Below are 25,924 nucleotides of genomic sequence, written 5' to 3' on the forward strand. Positions count from 1 at the left end.
AATCCCTGTGTGGGCCATTCACTTAAAAGTTGGACTCGATCCTTGTGGGTCCCTTCCAACTCAGAATATGGGACAGGATTGTTGGGTTGGCAAGGTGGAAGGGAAGGGTGACATTTTCAGTGTTTTACATCCAAGAATAAATGTTCTTACTATAGAGCATAATAGATGCAAAGTCTGTCTTTTGAAACTAGCAAGGTAGGGTGTGTGATTATCTGAATCATGTACAACGAAGGGTCTTTCCACAACACCTAGTTTTGTACTGTATAATCAAGGAAATTGTTTAAATGGTGGAAATTATAGCCCCTACAGTCATAGCCTCAAATTATCCTCCCTGTGGCCAGGAGTGCACATGTTTAGGAAACTGTTGTTCAACAGAAAAAGAATCCAAAACAAATGCCCTATGGAAATCTTAAAGAAAATTATTCCTTTTGTTATTTTTAGAAAGCCTTTTATCATTATTATCTTAATCATTCCATAGCAATATTTCTCTGTGGACGTCTTCAGTCTCCCAGCATGGAAGGTGCCCCTAATTTGTGTGCTAAGGGGGATGTTGTGACAGGGAAGTATACCTGCACACAGGTGTTCAAAGCTGGAGGCTCTTTTGCAGCTGGATGTGCTAGTCCTCAAGCAGAGGAAACCCCTGAGGAGCAAAATAATTGAATAAATTTGCATCTTGCATGTAGTTTATGAATGTTTATAAGATGGTCTGTTAATACAGTGTCAGAAGCACAAGCTTATTCACACATGTCTAACTGTAAGACTGAGCTCTGTGGTCTAGCTGAGGAATATGCAGAATTATGCTAAATGTCTGATTTGGGAAGAGAAAGATAGTACAGTGCTCTTGAAAGATAATTTCCTTTTACTGGCAATGCTAGCAACAACAGAGAAATATTTTTTAGAAATGTAAATCTAACATTTCTGGAATGTGTAGCGAAGAATGTATTTAGTGGCTATAAATTTTTTGTCTATCAAAAAGTTGAGTCAATAAGTATTTTCCTCATGAAAGTATAAAAAAAAATTAAGCAGCAGGGCTTGTCCAGAGTAGCTTCTGCTGTGATTTTGGTGGTGTGCAGATACCCATGTCTGCTTGTACTTGCTGTACATAATCTAAGAATTACATTGCACTGATCAGCTGGGAGATCTTTCATGAAGATGTGGGGATTTGTAATTTCACGGGTTACTAATTTCTTGAAAAAAGAGCTTTAGAAACAACTGTATCCTGAATTTCCCTCTTAAACAACTGTGGTAGAAGGCACAAGTGTGATAACATGTATATACTGGGTGTATTTGATTGCTTGTATACTTCATTTGTTATCTATGGCTTGAGAACAAGCCTGGTTCCCACTGCTGAGTTTGGTCTAGGTTCTTACAGCATAAACCTTTTTGAGAAGTGGTGAGACCTCACACAGTCTGTTTCCTTTCTCTTTTGTTTCTGCATCAGCCCCTTCTTACGCTGGCACATAGGTTCAGACTGATGCATGCACACTTTTGCTGTTGCAATGCAGGAGTAATGTGGGAGCAAGAATGAGGGCGTGGAAATTCGGAGTCACAAAAACAAATCAACAGTAAATGTAGTACTGGCAAATGTGACCTCTGCTGTCCGGTAAATTCCTTTTTTCACTTATATGTTGTACAAGTGCACATAAGGCTTTAAAGGTGATCATAATTTATATTTAATCTCTTTAGCAAGTTAAAGAATATAGTCTTTGGATAATTGTATGCTTTATGGTGGTCAGTAGGTTTCAAAGTTAAATACTCTAATGCAGAGGTTCAGTGTGTTCTCAGGTATGTGTTGGGGTCTGCCTTCAGCCATCTCTCAGGGGTAGAAAAAAGCATTACTTCACGTATAAAAAACTGCAGGAATGTTTTGTGCTTGCAGACTCAGTTACTGTTTAGCATTAAAACTGACAGACTTGTATCATTTCATGGGGGGAATTGTAAAGTTTTTTCCCCTGCAATGTACTGCTCTGGAATTCAACAGCATACTGTCGAATTTAAAGCAAGTATAAAAACTATCTGTGTTTGCAGTTAAAAACTTTGAGTGTGTCCTGGTTTTGTGGCCTTTTGTAGTAAAGGGAAAACTGTACATTAACTAAATTTAAAAAGTTTCTTCCAGGCCTCTCATTAATCTCTCCTTGGGCTTTCTGCCTATTAAACAACCGATAAGGGACTCTACTGTTAAAATAGTAAAATACATAAACAAATGTTCAGTTTTATGGGTTTTGTTGTATAGCTGTTGCTAATAAAATGGAACAAAATTTATAGTAGATTCTATACAGTGGAATCAATTTGCACTGTTCTGACTCCTTCCTTGAGAGTGCTGAAAAGAAGGAAGAGTTGCTGTGAGCCACAATGTGCCTTAACAGGACAGAAGACAAAAAGGTGACAGTATCAGTGAAAGTTTCTACTTGTCTCAGTGCAAATAAATCAAAGAACTTTGAAAGCCCTGCACAAATGCAGGATCTTTTACCCAGAAAATGTGCATTGAGTTTGAGCGAGGGCCCTATCTACACTGATAATTTGAAATAGAAATTCGAGGCTCTTGATCTAATGCAGGTGCATGGCAGGGACTGTTGCACTGTTTAGCTGTGATCACCTGGGTCTAGGTGCATGTTACTGAAATACTGGTCGGAGCCATCACATTTCTGCATGATGTGTTGTAAAGCTGCTGCATCAGTCTTAGCATCTGGAAGTTTTCAAAGCTCCTTGGGGATTGATGCATTCAGATTAGGGCAGGTTGTGTAGCCTCTTGCAGCATTCGCCTATTCTGAGAATACAAGTGCTCTGTGTATTTTAGTGTTGCCATCACTGCTTAAGAGCCCACAATTCCTGTTACTTGGTTTATCTAGGGGTTTGCCATTGTTACAGTAGCATCTCATGCTACAGCATGTACAGCGTGTACAGCATTTCGTTGTGAAACCACTGCTGTACCATCAGGGGCTAAAAAAGCTATGGAGATGGAGACAGCTGTTCTAACTCTATGTCTTCCTGAAGAGTGTTACAGTGTTCTGCCTCCTCTGCTGACTGCTCAATTCAAGAGCCATAATTAAGCTGGAAAATACAATATTTCCCAGAAATGGGAATGGTATGTGCCCCCCTTTGCTCCCTTCATGCAATTCAGCTTTTAAAAAAAGATCGGGCTGTGGAATGGGACTAAGAGCAGGAAGTTACCAACCTTGGTAGGTAATTGCATTGAAGGTTCCCCAGTAGCTTTGCACTTTTGATGTGGCAAAATGTGTGTTAACTTTCCACTCATTTTTCAACAGCATTTTATGTTTATAATTAAATTTTTTTCTAGTGAGAGCACACTTTTCAGTTGAAGTCACTCTTAGCAACAAGATACTTTGAAGAAGCTTGCAAAATAAACAGAGAAAAACAATGACTGTTTCGTGTGAGTTGCCTTTTTCCTTTTCTGTGCTTGTCTTACAGACACAAGAGTTATTGCCTTAGGAGATATCATTTTCTGCATTGGTGGTCTTTTTGGCAAAAACTTCAGTTGTTCCCACTTTATGGAGCAACTGAAATAATGTTGATTCAGTTGTTTTTCTCCTGATGGTTATGTTTGTTTTCCTTGAGAAGAAAAACTGTTCTATCGTATTAAAAGCAAACAACAAAAGAGAATAGTTTTCCCATGCTTGAAGGGTAAGAGAATCACCATTCAAAGAAACCTGAACCTTTCTAAAAGCAACTGAAACATGGCATTTCTGTCTGCTGCTCAACCTCTGAATGCTGAAAAAAGGCATAAGGTGTCCATGCTATTGATGAAATACATGCAGCACAATTTTTTAAGTAAACTCTAGATTTGCCAAACAACTGTGGTATGAATAGCAGATCTTTGTGCCCTGATGTTATCTTTGATTCTTCTGCAGTGCTTAGAATTTGGCAACAGTCTTCCCAACCTCAGCCAGGAATCTCTAACTTCTTCCATCTCATCTGTTCCATCTGCTAGCTCCTTGACTTCTTGTACTTTTTCCTGCTGCTGAACAAGGATAATATATTTCTCCTGCAATGGCTGTATTTGCATAAGGGCAGCAAAGGTTTTGTAAACAGTAGATGTTAATATGAAGAGGAGAAAATCCGTAAGTATGGTCTGTGGGAGGGTGGAGCATGGTCAGGTCTTATGGATTGAGAGAATTCAGGTGTCTGGCTATGCAAATTGTGGATTGGAGGGCAGATAGAAAAAACTTCTTTAACCAAAACTTAGAATTTTACAATCCAGTTCTTTAGCTTGTGAGTACTAGCTGCTAGGAATTCCTAGCCTATTTTACTACAGCTACATACACAGTAAGGAATTCTATTGCTTTTAGCAGCAGAAGGATAGAGAATACTTTCTGGTGTCTGACTGTCCTGTTTGTTCATTGTGCATGCTAGTCCAGCAACATCCAGTGTTTGCTCTAATCTAACGTGTGGTTTTGGCTTCCAGAGTTTAGAATTGAAGGATGTACTGTATTCTGCTAGAAAGACTTCATGTCCCATAATGTTTTATAACAATTTATGTCTTTGATATAGAGGAAAATCTGTAGTTCAGGATTTAATTTTCAGATCTTTGCAACTATACGATCTTAGTGATTATTTCTGTTAGATTATGAAAAGATTTCTCAGTTGTTGAAGTAACATGTATAGAGAAAAGAGAATCAGCTGTGGGTGAGCACTTTTGAGACTCAATTTTTCCAAGCCAAAAATTTACCTACAGAATGGAGAGAGAAAATCTGCACGTGCGTGTGTTTAAGTGTAACATATATGTGTCTATGTATTAAAAGAAAAAAAAAGATTTGCCTGTTTCTTCTAGGCTTTCATATTCGAGAGATTCTGGAGGTGCGCGTCATTACTCGGCACTTGTACCTAATGCCAAAACAGCATCTAGAATTGCAGCATTTACAGAATCACAGAATCAATTAGGTTGGACAAGACCTCCGGGATCATCAAGTCCAACCTCTGACCAAACACCACCATGTCAACTAGTCCGACGCACTTAGTGCCACATCCAGTCTTTCCTAAAACACCTCCAGGGACGGTGACTCCACCACCTAATTGACTCCAAGCACCTAATTGAAAGATTCAGCTCTTTGAGTCTCTTCTTACACTTGATATTAAAACAAATTTAAAAGATTCAGTTCACAATAACCTTAAACAGGTGCAGGTTTTATTTCTGTTTTTAAGTGCTGTTTGCTTGTAGGTATACAATTTGTTCTTTTCAATACGACCAAATGTGTGTGTGGGTGGTGTGCTCTCACTAAGCTTAGCAGTAAATAAAATGTGTAAAAACAAATGTAATATTGAAATGTTGAAACAGGAATGAAGACAAAAGGGAAAAGGGAATTGCATTGGTTTCCTGAATGAGCAGGTTGCAGCAGTGGTGGATCTGCCTACTGGACAAGGTCTGGGGGGAGAGCTCCCAGGAGCTGTGCTTACATGTGCACTGACCCTGTCGCTTCCTTCCCACTGGTTTATTCACACAATCTTTTTAGAAGTGGGAAGGCTTTGTCTGAATACTGTTAGACTGTGGCTGCCTACAGAGCGGGGAACACTGATAACAAGCAACACATGGCAAGCACGTTTCTGTAGTAAGTCCTGTCTCATTTTTGTCAGTACTCCCGGGTAAGGGGTTACGTGGTAAGGCTGGAAAAGGCCTTTCTGTGTGTGTTTGAACAACTGTTGGCACAACTCTGGTTTGAGCTATACCAGAGCTATACCATGGTGTTTCTAGCTACCAGAGTTGCACATGGTGTAATGCAATGGAGATTGCTGTGAGTCAGAAAACAAAATAAGTTATACGCTGTGTGGCTATGATGGCTCAATAGGAGCACCTATGGATGGAAGAAGCTTTACCACTGTTGGCGTGCAATAATTTTTTACCACTTTCATGAAAACAATCAAATGAACACTTAAAGCTTGGAGGGGAAAATATTTCTTTCATACATGAGATAATGCACAAAAAAATGTGTGCTATCGAGAGAACAAATTTTATTTCAACTATAGAACTTTAAGGTTGAAAATAAAATACGTGAAGGTGAAAATATTTTTAGGAAGACACTCTTCTGTATAGACAGGCTTTTCAGTGAAGCATTTACTAGCACATGAAAAATACCTTTCTGTTAAAAAATACACACAGATTGAGTTAGAAGCAAAATTACCATAGTCAGTGGAGGTTGTATGTAGCTGTAAGAATTTCCTTCTACTTACATAGTGGATCCTTCTATAATAAAAGTTTAAACCCTCCTCTAATTTTGGAATATATGTATTTTATATGTATAATATATGTATTTTAGTCGGACAGCAATCTCAGTTCTTTCAGGTAGTTGAAAAGTCATGCAGTAAGAGATATTCTGGACTTAAAATATAACAGATAATATGTGAATTCTAATATCACAACACTGTGGTTATTTTGTTATGCTTTTATGATAATCTTAACTCTTAGGAGAAGTATTTTATACTTTCTTTACCTATTGAAGCTTTTTATTTGTTCAGTTAAGCTTCTTGAAATACAGGATAAACAAAACCCTTTCTAAAAACACAGAAAGATTCAGTATCTGGAACCCTCAGAAGTTGAAGAGTTAATGGTGGGGCTGCACTGGATTCACTGTATTTGCAGATGTTGCTGCAACCAACTGCTGATTTTTCTCCCATCCTGTCAGGGAACTCTGCCAGCTGTGATTCATGGAATGATTTTTTTGCGCTGAGTAATCTGTGGTTTTTCTTTTTTCCTCTTTCCTCTCCCTTATTTTTACCCTAAACTAAAGCCCTGTTCATTTCAGCTAAAGGGAGGAGAGGCATCCAAATCATTAATACAAAACATTAAATATACGGTGTTTTGAGTGGAGGAATTTTACCAAACATTAAACTTGCAGTAATTTTACTTGGTCTTAGGCAGACTAGTCCAGTGTGGAAAAACAGTTTTATAAGAGAATCAGCTTTTGGTTTTACTAGTCATATGGTTTTACAGTTCTTATAAGACTTCTGTACTAGTATTGCTAAAGAACATGCAACTTCTGTGCTGATATTATGCCTCCTTTTTCACAGATCGCTCAGAAAGAAATAAACCAGACTGCCGCTCTTCAGGGTAAGAACCGTATTTCTGTATTTATTCTTCTCTTCTTTTTCTTTTTTTTTTCCCCTTATTTTTTTTCCTTTTATGGGATGACCTAGGAGATTGGCCAGAAAAATAAAAATGCCATTCTTCTACTTCTCTGTTTTGGTAACAATAATTCAATACCAAAATAATTTTGTGTTAAAGATAATTGTTTTCTATTCCTTATGGGCAATTTTACAAGAAATTAGCAGGACTTACTATATTGTAATTGTGTATACTTAAAATCCAAAGGCTTGTTTATGTATCATGCACAGGGTTGTTCGCTAAAGCTGTGGTTTAAAAAAAGAAGCCCTCATGACTTTTGCTTCTTTGAACTATTTGCTTCTGTAGCAAGGAAAATAATTCTTGGTTCAGTCAAGAATAGCAATGCTATTATTTATTCCATTAACTCTGATCTCATCATACCTAAGATTTCAAAGCTGAGAGAAGCAAATGAAAGAGTATTAAACAGAACACACACACATACACATAAACATTTTGTGTTTACTTAGAATTTTCATCAGCAGTTGTCATGGACTTCTAAGCTATTGATTTGTGAGGCCATACTTTCCCTTAAACTTCTGAATATTCTGTAGTTCTTTGGATCCTCTCATTTTTAAAAAAATCCCTTTCTCTTCTGCCATATTTTCAAACTCTCTCTTTCAATTCTCCACTGGGGAATGGGATCTCATCCATATCATGTGGTGGATAATGAGATTTTAATGAAGTGATAGAGCAGACGAGCTAACACTGGCTCTCCTGCTCCTTTGTGAAAAGTCCTTCCAAAAAATGCTGCTGGTGTCCAGCCTCCTGACATGACCTGACCTGTTCATTTGATTTTTACAGTCTAAATTTCTCTTTTTTATTAACAGTTTTACAGTACAGTGGTGTAGCTTTTATAGCTGGAAGAACAGTCGAAACTGTAGCCTCTTCTTATAGCACAGTTGATGTGTTGTATCTACCATGTGATGTGATGCAAGAGAGGATGCTTCTCCCTTCCCTTCCCTATCTGCCCAGAAGTGTAGTTGATTCCAACAGTGTCTTTAAATTGCAGGGGAGTGTTACCTTTGTCTTTGATTACTTTCATCTACTTAAAACCTCAATCACTGCATGTCCTGGTTTCCTTTTATGCTTAAAAGTACTTCACTTTTTTCTTAAAATGGTGCAACTACGTTCCACATGTTTGACTTTCTATTAGATCATGTCATATTACAATAATGTCAAATAAATCCAAATCATTATCAAAAGGAAATTTAATTTTATCAAAATTTTTACTTTGTGGTTGAAACAGCTTTAATCTCTTCCCCTTTCTTCTGTCTGGTCCTTCTTGCCAGTACCTTTTTGGAGTGTATTTTAGAGCTTCGAATTTGGAACCAAAGCAAAGTAAAAGTTCCTATTTTTTCTGTGGAATTGCAGTTTCAAATGCCCTGACAATAAAACACTTCACTAAGTTGTCTGGGCTACAGACTCCAGATTCTCAGGTGGAAAGCACAGAGAAGTTAACAGTATATAATATAAGTTGCTCATAATGTTGAGAAGAATGCAGTCTTTCATTCATTCCTGTGAGTGGCACATGTGCTTTCTGACCATAGCTATGTATCTTCTACCCGCTTCTCAATCTCACTGGCTATCCGTGATAGCTGTGCTTCCCTGGATGAGCTATGAGGAAGAAAAGCCATTGCTTAAAGGGAAGCGTGGCTTTGTGCACGTCTCATTGCTGTTTCTATACTGGAACAGGAACAGCCTGCCTTACTTAGGTTATGTACTCTGCTAATTGATACTGCTACACTCTGTGGTCCATCTGTCATTAGAGTTGGAGCATAATTCTGTGGTGACAAATTGCTGGGAGAGCTTCTTATCCCCAGTCTGGCCATATCATACCTAGGAAAAGAACTGCAGCTGCATAAGACCAGATGTAAGAACTGAGAGAAAACTAAGTTGTGAAGTATGCAAGATTGAAGTGCAAGACTGAAATTTGAAGTGCAAAGCACACTTCTCTTGTAACGTGGGCAGCATTTCAGAGTTGTTTGAGTTCCAGTGGGGACAGTTTTATGCCATTTTGTGATGAGCTACTACACTCATGACACTTTCTTCTCTGGGAGCAGTTCATGACAAGTGAAAGAGATAATACAATGGTTCAGAGGCATCTTGTCTACTTTTTCCTTAAACTGTATGTTGTGGGATCCATATCTAAAAAACACAATATACCATCTCTCTCGTGATCCAGAGTGGAACCACCAACTCTTCCTCATGCATTGTAAGATTAAATTTTGGTCTGCAATATGATCATCTTAATAAAAAGATCACATAACATTACTTTTTGTGATTTTGAGGGTCTAAAGCTTGTCCTTTCCAACTTCTTGTTCTTATGTATTTCTGTGACCACGTATTTCTAAATCTGTTTCAAGCTTGTGCTTGAGTCTTTGCAGTATTAAGATTGAAGAGATCATGCAATGAAACAGAAACAGTTCTAAAACACAGCTTGGACATAGTTAATTTGCAGTGAAAAGCATATAAAAAACCTGTTCTAGACACAACAGTATATAAATGGTCATTTATATAGTTACTCCTTTTGAAGGAGTATTTTTGTAGCAGTGTCAGGAACTCTGAAAAATATTCTGGCCTATCAAATGTTTGTATGGGAGAAATGCTACAGAAAGGGAGAGCGTTCTGAGTGGTGATATGGGGATCTGGCATGGCACTGGGAAGAAATTTGGGGAGTGGATGAACCAAAGACCATAGATAATGGTTTAAAAGGAGGGAAACAGACACTAGGGAATACTTAGAAAATGTGTGTTATTACACTATCTTTTGCCTGTTTTGGCAGTTGGCAACCATGCGCCATTCAGGATTGTTTAGATAAAGCAAGGAGTAGCAGAACAGGACCTGGGGATTTCTATTTCTAACACTGCTCTGTGTTGGGCTTTTTGTGAAATATTAGCACATTATTAAGATCAAAACAGATGTTCCCTGAATAAATAATACCTATCGCTATGTCGAATTTTTAGCAAGAGACATTTAGTTTCATGACCTAATATTACCCATTCTTCAATTGCTATGTTTCAGACAGTGTTAAAATATATCTCTACTGGCAACAGTGGTCTGTAACTATAATTAGTTCTTGATTTTACTGTCAGGTCACACAAGTAGTGTTGGCTCTGATAGCTTCAGGTTATGCACTGCTGTAACACGGGTCAGTTAGGTCAAAAGAAGTAGATCCTTTATTCCTCTAAATGTTTTCAAACTGAAAATTATGATAGTCATACAATAGAGGATTTCAGGCATCTACGTATTTGCAGTTAATCCCTGAACATGAGTAAAGCTCATAGAAGAAACTGGATAAATTTTATTATGCTTTTTTTTCCCTTTTGAATAAGGATTATGGATCAAAAAATCCTGAAACATGGTCTTATAATATGATATAATTCATTTTAGTTGCCTTGACCTTGGACATGAGAGGATGAAGGTAGCTAACCACTGCAACAATTTATTGAGAGATTTAGTGGGATATCAATCATTTGAAGTCAAGTAAGAGATTTTGACTTTTAGAATACCAGAGCCTACAGTGAAAAATAGGGAGGGGGATGAAAGCAGTAAGTTCACTTTTAGAAATAGATTCTAGGTTTTACTGGCATATAGTCTGTCTGCTGACTGTGCTAAAGTTCTTTTACAGATGGTTGCCTTCATTTGATTGAACTAAATTGAGCTTTTTTATTTAAAATACATCAAATCAACTATACAAATAGACACAACTCTTCTTTTGTTCCTTTATAAAGAAGCACTTGAAGTGTCTGATCAAAGGGACTACAGATCCCTTTAGTGAGGATCTGGTAAATCAAGCAATCATTTTTATGAATGGTTTTCTGTGTCTGACTTTTATTTTAGTTATTTGTTTGTTTGTTTAATGTAGCAGAATTCTATTAGTGAAAGCTCTGCATTTCTAGTCCTCAGCTATATAATGTTGATCTTGTTAAATTGTGTTTCATAAATATTACAGTAACTGACTATATCTTAAGAATGTGTTTGCCCAGATCATCTGTGAAGCCTGAAAGATGCCCTTTAATTAAGATCTTAAGCCTTTAACAGGGCGTGAAAGGAATCTTAAAGCACTGACCTGAGAACAGTGGAACTGTCCTCGCTATATAATTAACCAATGTGCTTTTACAAATCAATATGCTATTGAGTTCTTGAGAAAACAGTAACAGGATTTTTTATGTTGTAATCATTATGGTCAGTCATTTAGTAATTCCACAGAATCATAGAATATCCTGAGTGGGAAAAGACCTGCGAGGATCATCAGGGTCCAGCTACTGGCCCTGCAGAGGAGACTCCAAGAATCACACCATGTGCTTGGGAGTATTGTCCAGATGCTTGAACTCTGTCAAACTTGGTGCTGTGACCACTTCCCTGGGGAGCCTGTTCCAGTGCCCAACCACCCTCTGTTTGAAGAACCTTTTCTTAATATCAGACATAAACCTCCCCTGACACAACTTCAGGCCATTCTGTCGAGTTCTGTCAATGGTCACCACAGAGAAGAGATCAGTGCCTGCCCCTTTGCTTCCCCTCACAAGGAAGTTGTAGCCTGTGATGAGGTCTCCCCTCAATCTCCTCCAGGCTGAACAAGCCAAAGTGCCCTCAGCATCTCCTTGTACGGCTTCTCCTCCAGAGCCTTCACCATCTTCATTGCCCTGCTTTGGACACTCTCTTAATATCTTTCTTATATTGTGGTGCCCAAAACTGCACACAGTATTCAAGGTGAGGCCGCCCCAGTGCAGAGCAGAGCAGGACAATCCCCTCCCTTGACTGGCTGGTGATGCTTTACCTGATGCCCCTCAGGACACAGTTGGCCCTCCTGGCTGCCAGGGCACTGCTAACTCATATTCAACTTGCTGTCGACCAGGACTCCCAGGTCCCATTCTGTGGGGCTGTTCCGCAGTCTGCACATATATCCAGGGTTGCCCTGTCCCAGGTGCAGAATCCAGCACTTTTCCCTTGTTGAACTTCATATGGTTGATGACTGCCCAGTCCTCTGATTTGTTGAGGTCTTTCTGCAGGGCCTCGCTGCCTTCAAGGGAGTCAACAGCTCCTCCCAGTTTTGTGTCATCTGCAGACTTGCTCAGTGTCCCTTCCAGTGCTGTGTCCAAGTCATTTATGAAGATGTTGAAGAGCTCAGGAATGGAGCCCTGTGGAACCCCACTAGTGACAGGTCACCAGTCTGATGTTCCCCCCATGCACTATTACCCTCTATGCTTGACCCATGAGCCAGTTGCTCACCCACCACATGATGTGTTTATCCAGCCATATGCTGGACGTTTTGTCCAGAAGGATACAGTGAGAGCCAATATTGAAAGCTTTACTGAAATCCAAAAAGATTACATCAACTGGCTTCCTAGGTGCTTCCTAACACTAGGTGTGTTACCTTGTCATAAAAGGAAATTAAGTTTGACAAGCAGGACTTCCTCTCATGAAGCTGTGCTGGCTGTGACCAATGACTATGTTATCTTTCCGGTGTTTTTCAGTAAATCCCAGAATAATGTTCTCCATAATTTTACCAGGCACTGAAGTGAGAATTGTAATTTCCAGGGTCATCCTTCTTGCCCTTCTTGAAAATTGGGACAATGTTTGCCAGCTTCCAGTCAGTTGGGCCCTCTCCAGATTCCCAAGACGATTCAAAAATCATTGAGAGAGGTCTTGCGATGACATCAGCAGCTCTTTGAGTGTTCTTGGATGCATGGCCCCTTAGACATACAGGGGTCCAGCTGGAGCAGATCCTGCGTGTGTTTTGGGTCCTCTGGGAGTTGATCGTTCTCACAGTCATGGCCCTCCAGCTCAAGGCACTGAGACCTCCTTGGTCCATCATCTACGTTGAAGACAGAAGCAAAGAATGTGTTGAACACCTCTGCTTTGTCTCTGTCCCTGTTTGTGAGGTGACCATCCTCATCCTGTAACGATCTGGTGTTATTTCTACACTGCCTCTTGCTATTAACGTATTTCAAAAAACTGTTTTTATTGCTCCCCATATTTCTGACAGCTTCAATTCCAATTGAACTTTGGCCACACAAATTCTCTCCCTTACAGTGGTGGGCATCATCTCTGTATTCTTCCCACATCACCTGATGTTGCCTCCATTTGGCATACATCTTCCTTTTTTTGCTTTAGCTCCAAAGGAGATTGCTGCTCAGCCAAGGCAGCCTTCTGCTTGAATTCCAACATTTTGGAATTGCCTGCTCCTATGCTTTTGGGAGGTGATGCTTAAAAATTGACTAGCACTGATGGACCCTAGCACCTTCAAAAGCATTTTTACAAGGAACCTTAGTAAGTAGTTCCCTGAGCAGCCTGAAGTCTGCACTCCTCCTGTTCAGGAGGATTGAAGTTTTGCTGGCAATTTTCCTCTTGTCAGCAGAGATTTTAAACTTCATTCCTTTGTGGTTGCTGTGGCCAGGATGGCCACCAATTACCACTTCATTCATGAGACCCTCTCTGTTAACACGGAACAAGTCAAGGAGGGCATCTTTCCCAGTCGCCTCCCTTAATACCTATACCATGAAGTTATCATCCATTATCATCCAGGTGTTTTTTAGGAGTCTTCTGGACCTGTTTGGGCCAGCTATGTGGTGTTTCTGGTTAACATCTGGTAAGTTAAAGTCCCCGATAAGGACAAGGGCAGCTGTCTTAGAAGTGTCTCTTAGTTCCTCAAAGAATAATTTGTTGGCATCATCGTCCTGGCTGGGAGGTCTGTAGTAGACTCCCATGATGACATCCACATTATTTGTTTGTCCTTTAATCCTTACCCAGAAGCTCTCAACTGTGCCATTGCCGGCTGTAAGCTCCACACATTCCAGCCCCTCTATTACCTCCAAATTCCAGCTTTGCGTATCTGAAGGGAAATATGAGAGTCCTTCATTCTGCTGCAGAAATCTTGCTAGCTCCTAACCCCTGAAGCCTGGGGTTCTAGTTTGAAGCCTCTCACGAATTGCTGCTGATTTTTTTGACACATAGCAGTTTGAGTTGTTTTGTCCTTAGGAGTAATTTCACTGATTATTTTGTAGGGCATTTAACAGATTTTGTGTGGTTTAGGTAAGTTTAAAGTCCAGGGTATGGTATTGGAGTTGGGCACTGGAAAGAGTGAAAAGTGCTCTTGTAAACCCTACCTAAGACCTCCACTTCTCTGTTATGTCTTAGTCTAATAGGCAGTGTAGAGAGACTTCTGATGCTTCAGCTGCTTCTGTACTGAGAAATCACAGAGTGGTGGGAAGGGACCTCTGCAGGTCATGTAATCAGTCATCTTGCTCATATTGGAAGATGCTAACACTAGATCAGGCCCATGATGCCTTTTTTAAGCAAAAATTTGAAAACCTCCCAGGAGAAAGAGATTGAGCCCACTTATTTTCAGCCCACTTACAGACTGTTTGTCTGTCACTTACTAACTCGATTTCCAGATGATAATGCTGTGGGAGACAGTGCCAAAAGAAACAGTCTAAACACTGGACTGCTTAATGTCAAGGACCAAATTCATTCCCACAGACATTGTGAAGTACAGTTTTTTGTTGTTCGAAAGCCTTATGTCGTCTACTGGCAATATCTGGATGACCTTGTCAATGCATCTGTTCCACACAGGAGAATTTCAGGCTTTTGCCCATCCAGCCAGAGTTATGGACTGTAATACAGATCTGGAGTTTGAGACTATGAAACTTGCTTCCACTCCATCTGAATGGGAGGAGTTGTGTGTAGAAGAAAGAATTAATATTGGGGAATGTTTTACTGTGACATTCTGGTTCTTTACATTTAGGTTTTATGATTTTTAAGGCTAGGGAGTATCAGGTTACTCTTAGTCTAAGTATGCTTTTAGACTGTAAAAAGAAGAACGTCCTGCCTTTGTACACTCCCAGTAGGTCAGAAGTTGATGTAATAATAAAAAGTATCTAGTCTTCTTCACAAACCCTTGGGGTGCAGTTTCACAATTGCCCTGAGCTGAGCTAAGCCTGTGTCACTCCAGAAGGAAGGATCTCATTCTCTCCTTTGGGCTGATATCAGTGCTCATGTGGTTAGTTGGATCAGAAGGCTGATCCTCAGGGAAAAAAATAGCTGTGTCTCCACTTTACAGATGAAGCAGGTTCAGCACAGGGCTGCAGAGTGATTTCTAGCAAGTTGCACAATAAATCAGTGACAGAGCTGGAAGTAAGGGCTCTGTGTCATGACTTTTGTTGTTGTTAGCTGAAATGTAGGATCATATGGCTGTATTTTTTTCATTCTGAGAGCTAAATTTTGGACTTAGTCACTCAGTGCAATCCTACAGGTGAAGTGTGGATTTAAACTCATGAAACTTGAAATTGGAATCTGCTTATGTGTCTTTCTTTTGTTTATGACATGTTTCTGGTCAGCAGCATGTGCTGTGCACATCAGAGATGTTCCTTCTGGAAGTAGAATAAGCTGGAGTAATTTTGTGCATGTTTCTTTGACAGCTTCTTTGCCATAATAAATCATTATGCTTAATTTTTTTCTTAGCAGTGTTAGTTTTCCCTGCTCATTTTATACTTACCTGTAAATGAGAGAAAAAAATATCACAGGTAGAGCAGAGGAATAAGTGGCAGATGGGTTCAGCTTCGTTGTCAGCAGTTTGAGATCACATGGGTATCTAGAGCCTGTTCCTGCGGGTGTTTGTTTTAATGCTGTCAATTCATCACTGTTGTGTTGGGGATCTTTGGCTATTCATCTCACAACGGTAAAGAGTTATTTGAAGGCTGCATCCTAGCCAGACTTCTAGATTCCTTATTCCTAAATGGAGAAGAGGGATTTGTTTAAATAAAAGAGTGCTCTGTTTCTGGTTTCTGCAAAGGGAATTTTGAAGGACTGTTTGCTCTGGTGCCCTGAACAACTCCTTCCGTTGTCTGGGCTGCACCCCAGTGCTTATGCTAAGTCAAAATGGAGAATAATGCTGAGAATGAGATGCTAGTTGAAGGAATAAAGAGGAAAAGGCTGACCCTCCTTCTTCACTGAAAGAATTTCAGTCCTTCTTTGGACATCTTGTGTACATGAGCAAGTTTCACCATCCCATCATCTTTTGGAGTAGACTCCTGTAGAAAGTACTGAGGACCATCCAGACTCATGGCCACACTCCTTGTGCATTAGGGGAACTATCTGGAGCTTAAACAACCATGTTAGACCTTAGTTCTAGAAAAGGTGGTTTCAGGAAGCACACAGTTATACATCACAGTTTTTTAATCATGACACTTTCCTTTTAAAGGTCATTTTGAGAAGATTTCACTTTTTCCCTATAAAATTGAAATAATTCTCTTCAAATCAACCATACAGCTTTGTCTTTTAGCCCTGCTCTGAGGTGGCTGGAAGATGTGGGGAGAACTGGAATTCTCTGCTTGTGAGTAACATGTGATGGGCCAAATTAGAATGGTTATAATTCTGCTTCTTTATAATTTTTTTTCTCCTCAAGACATTTCAATGACAAACAGCAGATGAAATTCATCTGGTAGCTGGGAAAGAGGGCTGGCAGAGAATTCTTTCCAAAGGCATTTGTAATATTCTCAAAGAAAACAGAAAATGAGGAGGAGCTGCTAAGGGCAGCCTATAGTATGTGTATCAGGGCTGAGGAGGCAGACTCAGCAGGTTGTAAACTTCGAACTCAGAAGTGGTAGTTGTTAGGTTTGCTCTGAAAGAATTTCATATTGATATTTTAAAAGTGCTGGAGCTGATACTTGAGCTTTGGTTTATTTCCCTGAGGATTTACGTAGGTTTCTGTCTAGGACAGCAACTACATTTTCCTTTGCCTTTGGAATCTGAGTGGGAGAGCTCAGTTTGCAGTTATATTGTGTTGGTTTCCATGGCCTCTTACTCTAATGTGCCAAGAGAGAAGAGATTGTTACTTCTTCCTTTTTTTTGTTCTATTTTTCTGTACTGCTCACCTACTTTGTAATTTCATTGTAAATTATTCTTTAGTGTCTTTGTTCTTTATTCTAGTATAGGGAATCAGTTACCTTAAGTAGCATCTGATTTAGCAGGTTGAACATTGAAATGATTGACCAAGTACTCTTTTAAAGCATGTTACAGTTGCATTCTTACTACTACATCATGGGGGGAAAGTATTCCTAGTGAGGCCTGTCACATTGATAGTTCCTTTCTCCTTACTGTATTTCAGTATAGTGCTTGCTGTGCAGTTTTCACAGCTTATTTCAGACTCCGATCCTGTCATTTGTAAGAAATTTTTGTGATTTTGCACTTCTGATTTTGCTACAAAATTTCTCTTTTCAGAAGCGGTATTTTGCTTAGTACAGATATCACCATTTGAATTTAGGCCCTGTTTACATGCAGTATTTGTCCTGGTTTTGGCCATCTGTGGCAAATCACAGGCTCAACTGAGCTAGTACTAGCCCTTAGTGTAGACAACAATGAGCTGCTTTTGCATCTGTTCCAGCTGTTTCAGCTTCAAGAAGAGAACTAAGGTTCAGTGGTACAAAAGTCATGTTGATGTTGCCTTGGAGGCTACAACCAAGGCAGGTCACCAGCAGGGCCCTTCAGGTCACAGGAGGGTCCCTTGCTACAGAGGACTGAAATTAGATGACACACCCCTAAATGTGGAAAGTATTCATATAAGTATGGTCTTTATTAGTATGCATGGTTGCATCTTAATCTTGGGAGCATTGTTATAAGAGGTTTGTGATGTGTTCTGGGCATAGTGGACTTTGCCATCTCCTGAGGCTTGAGGCAAAGTTTGACTTCTAATTAAAGAGAAGGTCCAGATCTAATCATGGTGTTCCAACCACAAACAATGATTACTTTGTTAAATCTCTCTTTTGATCTATAGCATAATATCTAGTTCAAGCAAAAGAAGTACATCAGTGATGTCACGTGTTATATTAGGCAATATTTTTTCTTGGAATAAATGCTTAGTGGAAAGAAACAGCTTTGGGTTAGCTACAATAATTTTTATATTTTGTGTCATCTGGACTTCTGCTTCCCCATTCCCTTACACATTAGTATCTAGTATCTATCATCTATCTAGTATTAGAAGCTGAAAGGAGTGAGGTGGGGGCCAGTCTCTTCTACTGTGCCTGCAGTAAGAGGAGATGTGGAAATGGCCTAAAGCTGAGACAGGGAGATTCAGATTAGTTATTAGAAAAAAAATTTCACTGTTAGGGTAGTCAGGCATTGGAATAGGTTGCCCAGGAAGGTGGTGGAGTCACCATCTCTGAAGGTGTTTAAGAGGTGTCTGGATCTGGCACTGGGTGATAATGGTTTAGTGGTTTAGGGGGTACAGTGATAATGCTGGGTTGACAGTTGGACTTGATCTTAAAAGTCTCTTCCAACCTTGAAGATTCTATGATTTTATGAATACAGTATTAGTTCAAACAATCCTGACCTCGTTTTGTGATTGAACCAGTTCAGGAAGTTTCCTTCCTTTCCCAAGAGCACAGTTTCTTTGGACAACTGTTTTTAAGATGGTTATGTTGTTTTATTACCTTGTTTCCACCGCCCCTTCTAAAATACTAGGTCCATGAATAGCTAAAAGCATGTAAAGCTCCTGACAGGTGAAGGTTGGACAACTACCAAGAAAGAGAGCAATATCATGGAGCAAGTACATTAATGGCAGCTGCAGGAGAGGCTTTCTCACCACACCTTACTGGTGTATAGGACAGAAGATTATTTGCTCAGTCTATCTTCTTCCTTCTAAGGCTGTTGACAAGGAAATGTGTTCTGTTAAATGAACTTTATTATGATGACTAGCAAAGCTTTCTGTTAATAACAGCATTTGTTTTTTTCCATCAAGGACAGATCTGAAATGGCAACACAGTTCTCTGGTGCAACTTGAAGCATTTGTTCTTGTCTTAGTGCTTGTTACTTTGAAGAAGAGACAGACTCCCACCTTGCTACAACCTCCTTTCAGGTGGCTGTAGAGAGCAATAAGATCTCCCTGAGCCTGCTTTTCTCCAGGCTAAGCAACCCCAGCTCCCTCAGCCACTCCTCATAACTTGTGCCACAGACTCTTCACCAGCTCCGATGCCCTTCTCTGGACATGCTCCAGCATGTCAATATCTGTCTTGTAATGAGAGGCCCAAAACTGGACACAGGACTCGAGGTGCAGCCTCAGCAGTACAGGTGGACAATCACTGCTCTGGTCCTGCTGACCACACTATCTCTGATACAGGCCGGGATACTGTTGGCCTTCTTGGCCACAGGGTCACACTGCTGGCTCATGGACAGCTTCTTGTCTACCAGGATTCCCAGGTCCTTCTCTGCAGCGCTGCTTTCCAGCAAGTCAGCCTCCAGCCTGTACTGGTGCCTGGGGTTATTCCTCCGCAGGTGCAGGACCCTGCATTTGCCTTTGTTGAATTTCAGACAGTTCTTTTGTGCCCATCCCTCCAGCCTGTTGAGGCCCTTCTGAAGGGCTGCACAGCACTCTGGGATATCAGCCACTCCTCCCAGCCTTGTCTCATTAGCAAACTTGCTGAGGAGGCTTCTATCCCTTCATCCAAGTCATCAATGGGTAAGTTAAGCAATACTGGGCCCAGTATTGAACCTTGGGAGACATCACTAGTGACAGACTTCCAACTAGGCCCTGTGCCATTGATTGTGACCTTCTGGGATTTGCCATTCAACCAGTTCTCAATCCACCTTACTATCTACTCATCCAGTCGGTACTTCCTGAGTTTGCTTGTGAGGAGATAGTGTTGAAAGCCTTGCTGAAGTTGAGGTAGGCAAAATCCACTGCTCTCCCTCCATCCATCCAGATGGTTGTTTCATTGTAGAAGGTAATCAGGTTGGTCAAGCATGATTTATGTTTATTGAATCCATGCTGACTACTTCTGATCACCTTCCTTACTCTTCAGGACTGTCTCCCAAGGGACTCTCTAAACCAGTCTCAGGTCAAAGGCTGCTCTCTGGAAGTCCAAGGTGACAGTGCTGCTCACCCCCCTCCTTACTTTCCTGAGAATTTAAAACTGATCATTTCATGATCACTGAGCTCGAGACAGCCTCCAACCATCACATCACCCACCAGTCCTTCTCTGTTCACAGAGAGGTCCAGTGAGACCTTCCCTAGTTGGCTCACTCACCAGCTGTGTCAGGAAGTTATCTGCAACACGCTCCAGGAACCTCCTTCACTGTTTCCTCTCTGCTGTATTGTATTTCCAGCAGACATCTGGTAAGTTGAAGTCCCCCATGAGAACAAGGGCTTGCTATCATGAGACTTCTCCTAGCTGCTTATAGAATATTTAATCTGCCTCTTTACACTGGTTGGGTGTTCTGTAACAGACTCCCACCATGATATTTGCCTTGTTGGCCTTCCCTCTGATTCACTCAACTGTATAATCACCATCATTAGCTCTCGACAATCAAAACACTCCCTAATATACACCACTGCCTCTCCTTCCTTGCCTGTCCCTTCTGAAGTGTTTATAGCCATCCATTGCAGCACTCCAGTTGTGCGAGTCATCTCACCATGTTTCTGTGATGGCTTCTGTGTCATAGGTTTACTGCTGGATGGTGGCTTCCAGTTCTTCCTGTTTGTTGCCCATGATGTGGGCATTGGTGTAGATCCACTTCTGTTGGACTATCAATCCCATCAGGAGAAACCCTGAGTTTCTCAGGCTAAACAGCCCCAGCTCCATCAGCCACTCCTCATAACTTGTGCCGCAGACTCTTCTCCATGCCCTTCTCTGGACATGCTCCAGCATGTCAATATCTGTCTTGTAATGAGAGGCCCAAAACTGGACACAGGACTCGAGGTGCAGCCTCAGCAGTACAGGTGGACTTTTGAGGAGGAGAAGCCCTGAGTTTCTCAGACGCTTCCATGCTTTCTGACGCATCAATAACCCTTTCATCTTTGCTGCTGCATGGATCTCCATCTCCTACCTCCACTGACAAGCCAGACTGAAGGACCTTGTTAACACACCGTCCCTCAAACACTGATGAGCTTATTTCTAGTGAGCTGGTTTTATCAGTTTCCTCCTTCAAGTCTAGGTTAAAGCTCTCTCAGTGAGCCCTGCTAACACCTCCTGGGTGAAGATCCTTTTCCCCCTTTGAGACAGGTGTACCTCATCTGTCACCAGCAGGCTGGGTATCGTGTAGACCAACCCATAATCAAAATCCACAAAATTCTGCTGGTGACACCAGGTTCAGAGCCAGGTATTGATTTACTGGCTCTTCCCATTTCTTCCCTCATCATTTCTTGCAACTGGAAGGATAGAGGAGAGCACTACTTTGTCTTCTGATCCCTTAACCAGTCATCTGAAGGCCCTGAAGTCTCTCTTTATTGCCCTCAGTTTATTGCCTTTATTCATCCCTACCTATTTGAAAAATCAATAATGGATAATAATCCGAGGGTGGTATTTAGGGCGTGAAGCTTTCTCTTCACATCTTTAACCCAGGCCCCCAGGGAGGCAACAGACTTCCCTAAGAAGTGGGTCCAGTCTGCATAAGGAGCCTTCTGTTCCCTTCAGAAGGGAGTCTCCTATGATAATGACCCATCTTTTTCTCTTTATGGAAGCAGTTTTTTCACAGGACTTCACTTCGACAACACCTCCATGTTAGATGAACCATTGTCCTTTTTACTGTTTGGTTCCACTTGCAGAACCTCATACCTGTTGTGTGAGGACATCTGGGAAGGGGGAGCAGTCACAGAGGAGATGTACCTGCTATGCTGGACGGGAACTTGTTGGCATTGCCCCCTATCCCTTAAGTTGCAGTGTTCAGCCAGGTGGAGAGAGGGCAGAGAGTCCTCGATATCATGCATCCTGTCTGCCTGTTTGGCCTGTCTGACAAGTTGTCCTGAAAGACACCTGAGGGTATAAAATGGCCTTTATGGAGCAGACCAAAAGTCCGCCTATTCCAGTATTCTTATTCTGTCTTTGCTTGTGTATGAAGTAGAAGCCTAATGAGGAAGATAAGGAAGAAACGAGCATTCACTGGAAAGTATCTGTCAGCACCCAGATTTGTGTGGCTTGTGGCCTCTGAGAGAGGTGATGTTTTGTATTTATTAGGCAACAATAGGTTTTCTTTAGTTTTTTTGGAATTCATATATACTTTTAGCACCTCTAGTGTGTCATGGCAAGCAGTGCCACAGCTTAACCTCATGTTGCACGTTGAAAAGTCTCTTTGGCTCTTTTGAGCCTGGTGTCTGCTAGTTTTATGTAAAGCTTTCTACATTCTGTGGTGAAAGAGACTGAGCTGTTGTTCCCCATAGCTTTGCTGCTTCTTGAGAAAGTTAAAATGCTATTTTTCAGGTTTTAAATAGATCATATTAATCCATGAGTCAGTTAAAGAAAAGGTCACTATTACTTTTGGAGATGCAGAGGCATGTTAGCAAGGGGAGAGGGAGACAAGGTTGTTGACTGACATGAGAAAAAGGACAGGAATGATTTACTACCTTTGGAATTAAGGGCATCCCTTATAGTGGAGGTTAGAGACATTACCTACTTATGTTATCTGAATCCAGAGCCTTTAAGCTGCACTGGAAATTGAAAAAAAAAGAAGTAAAATTTATTTTCTATACCTGTCTTTGTAAATATTAGGGATAAAGGGTTAAAGGTCAGGGATTGATTGTTATGAGAGAAGGGTAACCCCACTGATCCCTGGTTTTTCTGTTTTTTCAGTCACCTCTGTAGGCTGATACTTTGTGGCTCTTTAATTTTCTCTGCCTAATTTACCTGATGACGATATGGTGTACTGATTGAAGTGCATGGAGGAGCATGTGATAGAGCCATGTGTTTGAGGGATACAAGTGAGGGAGGGGCATTGATTTCTGTGGCTGTGTAATGTTTCAGCAATGTATTTCTTATGGCTGTTGCTCCAGCAAGGTCTGGTTCAATCTGTTCTACAAGGTGTTTTCTTTCTGAAGCTAAATGTAGTTGAGTGGCAAAAGGTGATGATAGTGATTATTTTTTCCAAGCTATAATCATCCATTAGAGGCTGCAGTATTTACTGATTTGCCATATAATTTGAGGTCTATGATGTTGTAAGACAGCCAGGATATATGACTGAGGGTGGAGGAAGTTCCTTTTGTCTTGTAGTACATTTGCTTGGTGACTTCCTCAAAGATGACATCTGTTTCACTGGAGAAGTGTCCCAAGAGGTTAAAGACCTTCTCTCGGTTGTTGAGGTAGGTATGCTGAGTGTTCTTACAGCAAATTCAGTGCTCTTCCCACCTGTCAGGGTTTTGCAGTGTGGGATAGATGCAGGTTTTGTCGGTGTGGTTTTAAAATCACTCCTAAAAATCGACAGAGCTCTTTGTCTCTCTTGGTTGATGCTTCTATTTCACCCTTGCAAAAGAATTAGAGTATGTGTAAAGTTGGTTGCTTTTCCCCAGCTTGGGCTAGCAAAGGTATTAACTTCACCTATAGACTATACCTTACCAAGATCCTTGTACAATCAGAATTAAAAGACTTGAAATATAATCTTTGATGCATATCTTCAGGAATGGCTGAGCTTAATCTCAGCGTTGCTGAATCATTGTGAATGTCTAAAAGGGACTGAAGTTTAAGGTCAAATTTAAACTCAGAGGTTAACATTGCAGACCTACAGATATATGAATGTATGGTTTGTTGTTGTGTAGTGCAAGTTTCTGGTGAATCATTTTCTGTATTTTGTATCCAAAAGCTCTGTTCAGGAAGGGCAGGGGAAGAGTGTATAGGCAAACATACCATTTCTCTGAGTGAGCTGCATGCAGGCCACTTTCTGGAAAGACAGGTCCAGTGAAGGGTGTGGTTATGAGATTTTATTTCACAATTTCTGTCCACTGTGCATTCTGTAAGGGCCACTGTTATAAGTTCATGGGTGTCATGTACTATTAGGGTGTAACTGGGTGAGTCAGCTGTACATTGGAACAAGATGCAATCACAAATGAAGATAGTTTTACTTTTGTGAGGCTTTAATGTGGGAGGGTTGAAAATTAGCATATCTACTGCTTGTTACATGATTTATTTATAAGTATAAATGGCCAGTTTGAAGCCAATATGTTTCTTCATACAGATGACCTTGGAATATTCTTAAGCACATCTTTTGGCTGTTGGTTCACATTTACAGTGTGGAGGGGTTTTTGGTTTTTTGTTTCTCATTTTAAGCACTGAATTAAGACTTCACTATGTTTGATGCATATGTATTATTATTTCTGTCTTGTAGTCTGTCCCTTCACAAGAAATGCCCTTGCTCTCAACACGCATCTTTAATTAAAACAATGAGAGAATTTCTTTTATTTCCTCGCTTAACTAAAGCTTAACCTCCAGCACATTTCCTGCTGCTTATTTGACTTGGCTGACCTATGAAGAAGTTGAATTAGACTAAAGGAGCATAGAAAGCCTATGGAATGGACTTGTCAAAGAGCTCAGCATTTGCAGTTGTCAAACTTTGAAATTCTCAAAGGTGCTCAACTGCTTTTTTGGCACTGAGATCACTGAACACTTCTTGTAATCCCAGTTCTATGGGTTAGGTTGAACTTTACATTTTAGGTACTTCTCAAACGGCTGGCTTTTGTATTACAGTGCTTGATCATGTGCTGTTAATCTCTGAGTAGACAGGATCCAGATACTATTTCAGCTGCTGAGTGTAGAAACTATTTGGTACTGTTCCTGGGAAGTGAGACTCCTGTCTCAGGCCTTAGATGCCTTAAGGTTCCTCAGGAACTCCTTCCTTATATTCTAGTTTCCTCCTTAAAGGATGCACAATAATTGAAGCGAACAGGCCTGTATTTTACAGATTGTTTTTACACAGGAAACAAACAGATCTAGGCAAAATAAGAAACACCTATGCCTTGTTCCTTCAGTCTGATTACTGCTCTGATGTCTTTGAAGTCTGTATACTTGCAAGCACCTGAGCTTTCTCTGCTGGATTCCTCACCCCCAGCATCTGCATCCTCTGGGTCCTGCTGAGTTCTCGCCCTTGCAGTCAACACCCTTTAGTTTCTCCTTGTTCTTCTCTGGAGCCATGCTCTGATTTGTTTCTATGCAAAAGCTTCTCAGCCTCTGTGTTTTCATAAGGCCAGCCCAAATACACTCATCTTTTAATTTCTTTGGGTGATTTTTCCCCACCCATCCCCTATTGTTTTCTCTTTGTTTATCAGCAGATAACTGGTTCAGTAGGGTTTTAAGATACTCACTGCTGCAAAGCAAATGTTATCTGTTTTGTTAGTAATCATTATTAATGTTTTTAGTCAGATGAAGACACTAACATACCACTTTTCCCCTTTACAAAACTTTAATCTTAATGGTATACTTACATGTTCTATAAAATATAGAAACTATTTGAAGAAAATCTAATATCCATACTTCATAATAGTTAAAGTCCTGTAAAGATATCTTGATTCCTGTAGATCCAGATCTGCATGTTTTCTTTATACCTTTGTCCTGCTCCATCCTTCATGATTAAACCAGGTTTTATTCATCTGTGATGCCAATTACAAAGGTTCTGGAGCTCATTCAGCCACTGGGTTGTATTTGATGTACAGAAGGGTATGAAGCAAGCAGAATGTCCTGTCAGTGGATAGAGAGGGCTTTGATTTACTGACTGAAATGTAACTGCAAATAATTGAATCAAAGCACCATTTTTCAGAAATAAGCTCTGATTTGTACTCTTTAACTGTAGAAGTAGGGCACTGTCATCTTTCCCCATGTGCAAATGAAGAAACTACATAAGACTTTTAAAGGTAAAGAATTTCCATGAGAAGAAGCTACAGTTTACAGCTAAACTGTTGTATCTAAAAGAGCTAGTTCTTCCCTTCCATTTTTTAACCCTTACTTTTGTGTCTGAATATACTGCTCTCTGGGCCCAAATATCCTGTCACTTATCACTATGACAATTCAGTAATACTTGCATTTACATTTGCAGTGCTACATTGCTATTATGCTATTATTA

General features: G+C 40.4%; 1 protein-coding gene across 4 annotated transcripts in view; it reads left to right on the top strand.

Moving 5' to 3' along the window:
• Positions 1–25,924, top strand: part of SH3D19 (SH3 domain containing 19) — an 87,061-nt gene that overhangs the window by 12,600 nt on the left and 48,537 nt on the right. For 3 of the 4 annotated variants that reach the window (XM_027635884.1, XM_027635888.1, XM_027635885.1), the window contains exon 2: positions 7,021–7,060. In XM_027635884.1, the coding sequence (XP_027491685.1) occupies positions 7,021–7,060 (40 nt within the window). Of the gene's footprint in view, positions 1–6,901; positions 7,061–25,924 lie in introns of those variants that run through there. The other variant, XM_027635886.1, reaches the window with a different exon arrangement.

The sequence above is a fragment of the Corapipo altera genome, unplaced genomic scaffold (assembly GCF_003945725.1).
Source record: "Corapipo altera isolate COAL_440 unplaced genomic scaffold, ASM394572v1 22b, whole genome shotgun sequence".
Taxonomy (NCBI): domain Eukaryota; kingdom Metazoa; phylum Chordata; class Aves; order Passeriformes; family Pipridae; genus Corapipo; species Corapipo altera.